General features: G+C 35.0%; 1 protein-coding gene across 9 annotated transcripts; it reads left to right on the plus strand.

Moving 5' to 3' along the window:
* The first annotated feature begins 6,158 nt into the window (after window positions 1–6,158).
* On the plus strand, window positions 6,159–10,348 carry LOC127810689 (pentatricopeptide repeat-containing protein At3g04130, mitochondrial). 9 transcript variants are annotated; one of them, XM_052350288.1, is made up of 3 exons: window positions 6,159–6,330; window positions 6,424–6,603; window positions 7,647–10,347. In XM_052350288.1, the coding sequence occupies exon 3, from the start codon at window positions 8,102–8,104 to the stop codon at window positions 9,749–9,751; it is 1,650 nt and encodes a 549-aa protein (XP_052206248.1). In that variant the 5' UTR covers window positions 6,159–6,330; window positions 6,424–6,603; window positions 7,647–8,101; the 3' UTR covers window positions 9,752–10,347. The 9 variants fall into 9 exon arrangements, with proteins under 9 accessions (XP_052206248.1, XP_052206249.1, XP_052206250.1 ...); XM_052350289.1 differs by having other exon boundaries at window positions 6,424–6,592; XM_052350290.1 differs by lacking the exon at window positions 6,424–6,603 and having other exon boundaries at window positions 6,159–6,350; window positions 7,647–7,820; window positions 8,118–10,346.
* Window positions 10,349–12,124: the final 1,776 nt, after the last annotated feature.

Genomic DNA, 12,124 nt, shown 5'->3' on the forward strand with positions numbered 1-12,124 from the left:
CTCAAAATATTGGGCTATGTTTTCAAGATCAAAATATATCCTTATATTGCCTCTTATATTTCTTTTTGCAGTCTTATAAAACAAGTAAGTTCGTCTAATCTTCAACTTCATTGAGTTAATAAGCCATGCCCTGATAATTGAATTTTTTGCCTCCCTTGTTTAGTAATCTGTTGCATCCTCGAATGGAGTTGGAATTGCTAGATGGTAGATACTGGAGCCTCCAATCATATAATAGGTTATATGATTGCAATACCTATGTTCCAACCCTATGATAAGAACCTGGAAGTCTTGGTGACAAATGGTGCTATGTCTTCAGTTATGGGTCAAGGGACAATTTATGTGTTTGGTTTGGAATTGAACTCTGTATTGTACATATGTGCCTGAGCTAAAATGCAATATTTTCTCAGTTAGCAAGATAACTCAAGACATGGAATGTATTGTGACCTTCTTCCTTTCTCGTTGCGTATTTCAAGATTGGTTTTCGGGGAGGATGATTGCCAGTGCTAAGGAAAATGATAGGCTTTACTATGTTTTAGGAGATGATACTTTCCCGAGACACTAGTCACCAAATAAGATCTTTCTCATGGTTATTTTATGGCACAAACACTTTGGACATCCACGTTTTTCTTACCTAAAATTATTGTACCCTCATTTGTTCATCAATAAAGAGAGAATTTCATTTCAATGTAAGCATTATATTCTTGCCAAACAATCCTGTAGCAATCATCTCATCCATTCCTATACTCCTTCTTGACCATTTCAATTGACTCACAACAACATTTGGGGACTTGCTTGAACCCCAAACTTGTTTGGCGCAAAGTGGTTGTAACTTTCATCGATGACCATACTAGGCTATGTTTAGTCTACCTCGTGAAAGAGAAGTATGAGGTTAGTGCTATTTTCCAAAAGTTTCATAGACTCATCCTCAATGTCTTTCAGTCCCTTATTCATATTCTTAGATCTGATAATGACCGTGAATATTTTTTACATGAGTTTACCCAATACCTCACCAATAATGGAATTTTCCACTAAAGTACTTGTCCCTACACACCCTAACAGAATGGGGTGACTAAGAGAAAAAGTTGTCACTTGCTTGAAATTGCCCAATCCTTAATGTTCAGTAGCTCCATTCTTAACAAATATTAGGGATAAGCTATTTTGACCACTTTTTACCTAATAACTTATTTATCATCCAAAGTACTTAACTTTCAGACCCCTTTAAGCAACCTTCTGGCCATATATCTCCATGTTCGATTCTTAAACTCTCTCTACCCTAAGGTGTGTGGTTGTATTGTATATGTTCAAAATAACAATCCTACTTGACACAAATTTGAGCCAAAAGCATTCAAATTTATCTTTGTTGGATATTCCCCCTCATAAAAAGTATACAAATGCTACTACCCATTTTCAAAAAAATTCTTTATCTCTTATGAAGTGTTCTTTCTTGAAGACCAATCCTTCTACCTAGGTGACTCTTTAAGGGGAGATATCAAAGGAAGAATGTTATTGGGATTCTTTTGGTTCTATTCCAATATCCCTTCCAATATCCCAACTAGGTCCACTTATCGAACTAGTAAAAAAATATGTTGAATTCGACCCTTCTCAACAAATCGAACCACCTCAACAACCACCCTAATCAACCAAACCAAACATGATTAGTTAAGGGGGGAGAATCAAGTTCTAAAAAACTACTCTAGTTTATTCTAGAAGGCCAAAAACTCCCCCCTCCGCAACCCAACCAATCATTGGAACCAAAGGCTTGTCCACCAAGAGAGGAACCAAATGGGGTTAATGACTTGGATGTCCCAATTGCTCTTCCAAAAAGGGTAACGTTTTGTGTTAAGTATCCCATTTTTAATCACTTAACATATTCTAGAGTGTCTCCACAATTCAAGGCCTTTACCATAATTATTGATAGCATGGAAGTTCCAAAAGACATTCAAGATGCCTTAAAGGATCCAAAGTGGAAAGAAGCCATTATGGAAGAAATGAAGGCATGGATTGGAAACGATACATGGGATATTGTAGAGTTACTTGAAAACAAGAAAGTGGTGGAGTGCAAATGGGTATTTATAGTCAAATACAATTTAGATAGAAGCATTGACATATATAATGCGAGGTTGGTATCTCAAGGGTTTACACAAACTTATGGGATAGATTATGAGGAAACATTTGCTCCCATGGCAAAGCTAAATTCCATAAAGGTGTTACTTCCACTTGTTGTTAACTTGGAGTGTGAACTATTTCAACTAGATATCAAGAATCCCTTTCTCAACGGTGAGCTAGAATAAGAAATTTACATGAAGATTCTGTCAAGTTTTGAGAGAGGAGAAAATGGTTGGAAAAGTTTGTAAGCTGAAATGTTCACTCTATGAGTTAAAACAATCACCTAAAGATTGGTTTAAGAGATTTAGCTTTACTCTTAGTTTGGGTACAAATAAAAGGGAAGCCGATCACACCTTGTTTATGAAAGATGTAGCTAGTGGCAAACAATCCATCTTGATTGGGTATATGGATGATATTATAATCATCGACTCAATAATATCTAGATGCAGTGTATCACATCTTGAGATACCTAAAGAGGACACAAAAAAGGGGTTAATGTTTCAAAAAAATGAAGTGAAAGAGCTGAAGCTTTTGCTTACGTGAATTGAGCAAGTTTTATTATGGATAACATGTCAACTTTTGGCTTCTACACCAAATTATGGGGCAATCTAGTCACATAGAAGGGTAAGAAACAATCGGTAATGGAACCCAATAGTATCGAGGCTAAATTTAGGGCTATTACCCAAGGAAATTTTGAGTTAATTTGGTAGGAGGGACTGATGGAAGATTTATAAGTGCCCTTAACCCGTCCAACAATACTCTATGGTGATAACAAGTTAGCTATCAATATTGTCAATAACCTAATCCAACATGACATGATAAAACATGTAAGAATTGATAGGAGTTTCATAAAAAGGGATATCAAAGATGGAGGAATAAAGCTCACTTATCTTCCTATAGATACTTAAGAGGTAGATGTATTCACTAAAGCCATGCCAAAACTAGTATCCGAATCACTTATTGACAAGATGAGAATGGACATCTATTCACCAACTTGAGGGAAGAATCTCGAATTAGTGGAATTGATATCTCATTACTTTAGAAAGTTATCTTCTATTATTATCTTGCCTATTGTTTTCTTCTATGGTTTAGCAAATATTTATATTTTACAACATCCTAATTTAGGAAGTCAATCTTGTATTTATATTTTCTAGAGATCAAATAATGAGATTTGTGTGTGTCATTCACCCCAAAGCCTTGTCTAGTTTCGAAACCTAAACAACTATTTGTAGGCAACTAATAAACAAAACAATACTCTAATTTTCATGTTAATGGAGGATAATAACAAACGGATTGATAAAAGAAATTAGGAAACAAACTAAAATAAAAAATAAATAAATAAACAAATATTAATTCTTAGTGTCTACTTTTTTTTTTTTTTAGTCCTAAAATGGATACTTTGACCTTACGTAATTTCTTATTTTATATTTCTTAATGGACCAAGGGCAAAAAATTTAAAAAGGAGCAATATGTAAAACATAAGATAAATCTAGGAGTCACATCATATGTGGAAACATATTTCATAAAAAGGAAACAAATATTGTAATTATGAAATCACATGAGTAGTTTCCCAAATGCATGCAACATGCATGCCATATTAGTTTCCCTAGTCATAACTGCAATGATGAAGTAAATAATGCAAAACAACTAAACTACATTTGTCACACTTCAAAATTGTCAAGAAATGTGACTAGTAGTGTCAGATCAATCATTTCCAATAAAATTTGGAAGCATTGTTTCTATGATGAGAAAAATCTGTGCTTGCCCTATTGATCTTGTGTCATTCCATCTGTCCATGCAAGTCAATGCAAGTAATATTTGCTAAGTACTGTAATGTTATGACATAAAAGATTCTTAGTCAGGAATAAGAATGCTTTCTAATAACCAAATAAGTACTGCCAGCACATTGAAGATCTAATTATCACTGCTAAAAGGTGGTGCTACAATTGCAATATGAGAAAAGGCGTGAGATCCTAACAGGTTACCAAGGAAGCTGCTTCTTTTAATGTGGTTCCACACTTTAGTAAATCCAGCTTCTGTATACGGGTCGCTTCGCCCATAAGGGCCTCTGGATCCAGACCTGAATCTAGATCCAAATTCATAATCGGATTTGCAACTGCTGTGTGCAGTTGCAACAGAGGAAACAACTACAATCGACAGTTGAACCCCATTCCCTTCATTCTGGTGAAAGTGGTAGATGAGTGAGAAATATATTTTAGTATATATATTGCTTATATATACAAAAAATAGTAAAACTCAGAAGCAAATGTAAAAATGGGTCTGAAATTGTTGAAAAGATACTCTCAAAGATTCAAAGAGATTTTCGTGTGTGTGTGTGTGTGTGAAACATTTAGACTCTGGAAAACAAACGATTTCCATTGTGATTTCGTTTTAATACCATTAACTCAACCAACAAATCTGACTTTTGTTGTGTTAACTAGGTAAGTCTTGTTTCATTTTATGAATAATTTGGTTTCATTTTTTTAACATTGGTATCAGAGCAGGAATGATTGTTTTATGGTTGAAATCAGTATATGTGTTTGTGTTGAATGATACATATACATAATACATACATACACACAAAATACACATTTTTCTGTATAAAATATTTTGGTTGTATATATGTATTTGAAATAAAAAATAAATACCGGAGATGAGAGAGTTGGTGATGGCTATTTGCAAGGTTGACAGTCTTTTTCGTGAGGACGATCACCACTGTGACTGGTCGTCTTTTCTGTGTTCGGCCACTTCTACGATGTCTGCAACAGTCATCGATCGCTTGTTCTCTTTATCTTCGCCACGCGGCTTCGTGGCTGTGAATGGCGGTGACAGTGACAAAGATGGTGGTTGAATGTGGCGACAATGCCATGAAATGCATATGAGAAGTTTCTACCACTCAAAATTAGTATCATGCGTTGAAATGAGAAATGGGTTTCTTGGGTTTTGAGATTTCTACCGTTGAAGAATTGGCTTCTACATTGAATTGTTAAATGGGTTTGTAAAGGTTTATTGATTGTCTCAATTTGTACAACGAAAAAGTCTTGACAGTCAGAGAAGGTGATCAATGCGGTTATCGAAAGAGGGCAAATGATGGAATTGCCCCCGCCCATTTTATAAATTTGTAAACTGGGCCACTGCCCTGTCACTTGCCTCTCTATAAATTTGTAAAGTGGGCGTGGACAATTTTATTATTTTACCTCATTTTAGTAATCATGTCAGTCATCTTCTCTAGCCTTATAGAACAAGTCTTGTACAATCTGTTGAAATGCTTGGCTTTGGCACAATTGTTAAATAAAAAAAATTCTAAATTATTTTTATAATAATTTTAATTCAATTTTTTATTATTATTATTAGTTAACAATAAATATATATTTTTTATTGTGACATACTTTGAGATTATTAGTTAACTATAAATGGATGAGTTAATAACATACATTTTATTTTATACAAAATTGTCTAAAAAATTTGTTGGTCAAATTCTTATTCTGTTATTTTTTCTTTAATTCGTTTCTAAGAAAATAATACGAGTGAAAATCTCAAGGTTCATCCAATCTTCCATTCAAAGAGCTCAAGTTATGGAAATAAAAAAATAATTCGATGATTATCAGATGATAGAAGAAAAAAAAAAATATATGAGTACATCATCACTGTGTATGACATGATGTAAGAAGTTATGTCTCTAACTGAATCTAAATCTTGTTCTTTCTTCTTTGTTATATTATGTCTGATTTTTTTTTAAAATTTATTATTTATTTTTTAATTATTAAGTCATGATTCATAAATAATAAAACTTATGTTTATGTTTATTTGAATGAATGATGAAATTTATGTTAATATTTAATTGAATAATTATTTTTAATAATTTTTTATATTAAAAATTATATTTATTAAAGAGATATTATAATTTTTTATTTACACATTTATCTAAATATTCACTTTTTTTATTTTTTATTAAAAAAAATCATTTTTCCATGCCTGTTTGCATCATATCTATTCCCCTTTTCATTAGTGTGTAACCTAGACAAATACAAGATTAGGATCTACCAATTATTTAGACAAATTCCAAACTAATATAATCCCCAATTTTCAGATTACCATAGCGACTCTTGCCAAAATATCTGATTGTGGACTGGAACTAGACTACGCGCCCGCCGCCCCCGCCCCCCAACACACGCACACATGCGCTGTTGCAATCTGATTGTGGGTCGGAGAAGCTTGGATTAGGTAGGACGACCTTATTACTAGTGAGTCTTTCTTCAAACCAATCTTCCCGTTTTTGATTCTCAATGTTTTTATTCTTTCTCATTCTTCTTTCAGTTTCTGCTCGCTTGTGCGAATATACTTTCACAAGCCTCCACATGTTCGATGAATTGTCCCAACCAACTGCACCATTGAGAGGGGGAACTCGTTATAAAGAGTTCATAGGAAAAAAGAAAAATGAAATTTTGTAGTAGGTTTGACTTGGGTTGTTAGTGTAGTTTTTCAGGTGAATTTGAGGTACTTATATCTTCAGTCTTTATTGAGATTATATGTGCCTGCGTGCATACGTGTGTGTTTTGTATTTACCATTTTATTGCAGTATGCAAGAGTAAGAAAAACTCAGAAAATGTCAGTTTCATTTCTTTTTGGCTGTTAAAGGTGTTTAAGAAGCATAAGGAATTGGAGTTTTCGGCCATAGGCTTTAGTATTTGGGGGGCCTAGAGAAACTTGAACCTTGTGGAGTTGAGAGCCTACTGTGGCTATTTTTTTTTTCTTTGATAAGTGTGGATAATTGTTCGGTCTAGCATCCTTATAAGTTTCTTGTTTTATTTTTTTCACGTTTAACAAACAAAAGCTACGTAAGATCTGTAAATTAACTAGTGTGCCAAGCGGAATGCAAAGTGTGGTAATCTTTGTTATAACATTCTTTTTCTAAAGCATATATATAGAATTTATTAAGAAATTAAAGGGTAAAGGTTTACTAAAATTAGTGGTTAAGTTGTACATTTGAATACGGATATTTTAGATTTGATTCTTAGTATAATGCATATGGATGATTATTCATCACATGCCAAGCTAATAAAGGCATCGTATGGGTCATGATTTTTATGTGGAAAATCATTACATAGAATAACCTTGGTATCTACTCTAGTCAACTAAACACATAACAAATACGAGAATATGACTTGGAACTGTCATAAATGATAATTATGTCCATGTTCTTGAAGAGTTGACTCCAAACGTGTGCAAGGATGCTGCATGTACCAACTGAATGTATAGTCAAGTATTGATCTTCATGAATCATAATACCATTTTTAGAGTTTGATCCAGTACTTATGATACTGTTGAAATCCACCAAGACATCAAAGTACCTTTGCCACATCAATCCTTGCGAACAAGATATTAAAATACATGATAGGGATCTTTACAAGAATAATCTGAAGTGGTGATCCTTGTATTACATCAAAACCTATTCTGACATAACCTAAGTGACATATTTTAAGTTCTTGAGAATAGGCAAACTCCCAAATGTTCCTAATTCCAAAATCTTGATCTGCCAGGCTTCTAATCTCAATGCAAATTCTTGCTTGTGCTTCTTCCAATCAAGATCTAGTTGAGACATATTGTCTTGATCTCACTTGAGTGGCAATTAAGAAGGATCTGGAGAGAGCTATTACCAATACCTCACTTGGGATAGCTTCATACTAGACCACATTGCCCAAGCCAACTTCAAGGTAAACAACCTTGCTTGAGTCAGTTTTGTTGATTGCAATTCCACCGTCTTTATTTTATATCTTCTTTAGCATCTTTCCTATTGTGTAGTCAGTAGTGTGTGCGCTTATCGCAAATTGCCTCAAGTTTATGGGTAATGCCCTTGAGAACATATAGAGGTGATTACATTAAATTGCTTTTGTGCACTCTATCAAGTCTGCGTAATACTACTAAGTGAAACCCAAAGTCCAAATTCTATTACGTGGTACTATCCTTGAATTGGAAAATAGAATAAAATGTTATAATGATGATTCATTCAGTTTTGTGGATGCAGGTGCATAAGGCGCCACATACTCAATACATTCCTCTTTTTATATTCCCGTTTATGTGCTATCAAGTGTGGAACCACATTAAAAGAAGCATCTTCCTTGGTGACCTGTTTGCATCTCGCACCTTTTCTCATGCTGTCTTTGGATATTTTTCTTGCTCCCTCTCTTCAAGTTCATTTCCATGCCCGTTGGACTCTTCCTCCTTGAGCGGAAGTCAAGTTGGCTGTCAAGAAGCTAAAAGTTTTGATTTGACTAAGAATTTTGATTTCCATGCTTTGATGACCAAAGTTCGTGCTGCAACTAGTGCTAATGAAATATTTCAGTTGCTTACCCATGACCATGCTTGCAATATTGTGCTTAGCTCTCCCAGCATTGTTGATATATTACTCCATCAGTTCAAAGATGACTGGAAGTCTGCATTAGGTGTTTTTAGATGGGCAGCATCACACCCTGGTTATAAATTGTCACCAAAAGCATATGATTTGATGGTAGACATCCTAGGTAAGGCAAAGCAGATGGAAAAGATGAAAGAGCTGGTAGAGGAAATGTGCCAAGCCCATCTTGTGACACTTGCTACTATAGCTAAGGTTATGCGAAGACTTGCTGGTGCAGGAGAATGGGAAGATGCTGTAAGGACGTTTGATGACCTAGGGACCTTTGGATTGGACAAAAATACAGAGTCGATGAACTTGTTGCTTGACACCCTTTGCAAAGAGAAAAATGTTGAGCAGGCCCGTGCTATCTTCTTGGAGTTAAAATTGCATATCCCACCAAATGCTCATACATTCAACATTTTTATTCATGGGTGGTGCAAGATAAATAGGGTCGATGAGGCTCACTGGACAATCCAAGAGATGAAGGGACATGGTTGTCGACCTTGTGTCATCAGCTACTCAATCATCATCTTATCCTATTGTCGCCAGTCCAACTTCCAGAAAGTCTATGAGCTCCTTGATGATATGAAAACTCAAGGGTGTCAACCAAATGTTGTTACTTACACCACTATCTTGTGTTCACTAACTAAGTCATACAAGTTTGAGGAAGCCTTGCAAATACCCGAGAAAATGAAATCAAGTGGATGTAAACCTGATACATACTTTTGCAATGCCTTGATTAATACGTTGGGAAGAGCTAACCGATTGTGTGAGGCTGTTAATGTTTTTGAAGTGACGATGCCCAAACTTGGTGTCACCCGGAATACATCAACCTACAATACGATGATTGCAATGTTTTGCCATCATGATGAACAGCAAAAGGCCTTAAATGTTCTTAAGGAGATGGAGAATTCACCATCTTGTAAGCCTGATGCTCAGTCCTTCTACCCGCTGCTCAAAACATGCTTTAGAAGTGGGAAGACAGACAGCCAGTTGAGGGAATTGTTGGATGACATGGTCATTAAGCACCATATTAGTTTTGACGTGTCAACTTATACACTTTTGATTCATGGGCTTTGTAGGGAAAACAAATGTGAATGGGCATACCTCCTATTTGAGGAGATGATGAGCCAGGACTTAAAACCAAGATATCGGACATGTCGATTGCTTTTGGATGAAATCAAACAAAAGAATATGTATGATGCTGCAGAGAAGATAGAAACTTTCATAAAACAAATGAAATCCTATTGAGGTGTTTGTGTTTATGTTTCTACTACTGTTGACTCACAACTTCATGTTCTTTCACTCATTTTTTATGGCTTACAATCCTTCTACCTAAATTTGCCTTTAGATGTTTGAGGCTGAAGTAACAAAAATATGGAGTGGCACGCCTGTGTATCTGATATTGTAGCGCCATCTTTTAGCAGTGATAATTAGATCTTCAGTATGCTGGCAGTACATATTTGATTGTTAGACAGCATTCTTATTCCTAACCAAGAATCTCTTTTGTCATAACATTACAGTACTTAGCAGATATTACTTGCATTGACTCGTAGGGACAGATGGAATGGCACAAGACAAATGTTTCTCCTCATAAAAACAGTGCTTCCAAATTTTACTGGGAACGATTGGTAATAGTCACATTTCTTGGCAATTTTGAAGTGTGTCAAATGTAGTTTAGATGCCGGTCCATTATTTACTGCATCATTGCAGTTATGGCTGGGGAGTTGATATGTCATGTCCTATACGTTTGGGAAACTACTCATGTGATTTCATAATTACAGTATTTGTTTCCTTCTTATGAAATATGTTTCCACATATACATATGATGCGGCTACTACATTTATCTTCTGTTATACATATTGCTCCTCATAGTTAAAGCCTTCCTATCTTTTGTTTCCTTCTTATGAAAGCTCCAATTCCTTTTGCTTCCTAAACACCTTTAACAGCCAGAAAGTAATGAAACTGATATTTTCTTGAGTTTTTCTTACTTTTGCATACTGCAATAAAATGATAAAATATAATACACGCGCGTGCGCACGTGCATGCATATAATTTCGATAAAGAATGAAGAAAGAAGTTTGCCAAATTCACTTGAAAAACTACACTAACAACCCCGAGTCGAATCTACTACCAAATTTCATTTTTATTTCTTCTTGTGAACTCTTTATAACGAGTTCCCCCTCTCAATGGTGCGGTTGGTTGGGACAGTTGATCGAACATGTGGAGGGCTAGTGAAAGTTTATTCACATAATTGAGCAGAAACTGAAAGAAGAATGAGAAAGAATAGAAACATTGAAGAATCAAAATGGGAAGATTGGTTTGAAGAAAGGCCCACTAGTAATAAGTTCGACCTGACATTCAAAACCTAATCCAAGCTTCTCCGACCGACAATCAGATTGTGACAGCGCATGTGTGTGTCCAGTTCCAATCCCATAGATTTTTGTCTGTATCACAGTAATAGATTTTGGTAATCTGAAAATTGGGGATTATATTAGTTTGGAATTTGTCTGAATTATTCTTAGACTCTAATCTTGTATTTGTCTACATTGCACCTAAATGAAAATGGAAATTTATCTATGCCTATTTATAGGTATTACACATATAGATATGTATAGATATATTTCTTTAAAATTCAAACGAAACAACCATTAATGTGTGCATATAACCAGAGCCTCGTCCTGCTCAGATGGATCAGACCTGAGCTATATTATCATTTCATGTCATGTCATTGCTTTTTAAGGATATCTATTCTTTATGCACGCCATCTGTTTGAGAAAATGCCGTGCAAATTCAACCACATGTTTCTTTCTCCTTGGTCAAATGGGCTCTTTGCAGCTGTTGGTGGGGTTGTTGGCCTTTGCAGCATGCATCCGGTCCCCGCAACATTTGCACCAATCCTGAGGTGAGGTATATTTCTTTGTTATCACAAAAGCCTCAGCTCCATATTTGAATTTGAAATCGTTGATGGTCACCAAATCAGTTCACTTCAGATGTATAAATCAGTTAAAGCTGCCCACGGCTTTCTTTCCATCACCAATAGTCAGGGCGGAACCAGGAATTTAGAGCACAGGGGTTGGAAATTAAAAAAATTAATGTAATAAATTTATATAATAATATTTAGTTGGGGGACTGGGCTGCCTGGTTTATATATATTTATTTAGTAAAATTACTATAGTTGTTTGGAAAATGTTATTGATATTCCTTGACCTACATTTTAATCTATCAAAAGGAGTTAAAAATGATAAAATTATCATCGCTTAAATTGCAAAATGCCTTAATTTTTCCCTCTCTCCTCCATTTTCCATGGCCGTCTCCAGCAATCATTCATTGCCATCATCCTGTTGCTATGGTTGCCGCGTCGCTGGATGAGGAGAGAGAGGAAGAATAGAGAATGGTGTTTTGCAATTTGAGTGATAATAATTTTGTTATTTTAGCAACTTTTTGTAGGCCAAGGAATACCAATAACATGATCCATAGTTGTTTATATATCAAACACTATTTGCATGTTCTGCCCTTGCTTTGGGGTGATCAGATTTGAACATTTTTGTTGACTTTTTATAATTTTTAATTATGAAATTTGAACTAATAATTTGTGATTTATCTTTTATATATTATTTTTAA

Source organism: Diospyros lotus, chromosome 9 (assembly GCF_014633365.1).
Source record: "Diospyros lotus cultivar Yz01 chromosome 9, ASM1463336v1, whole genome shotgun sequence".
Classification (NCBI taxonomy): Eukaryota; Viridiplantae; Streptophyta; class Magnoliopsida; order Ericales; family Ebenaceae; genus Diospyros; species Diospyros lotus.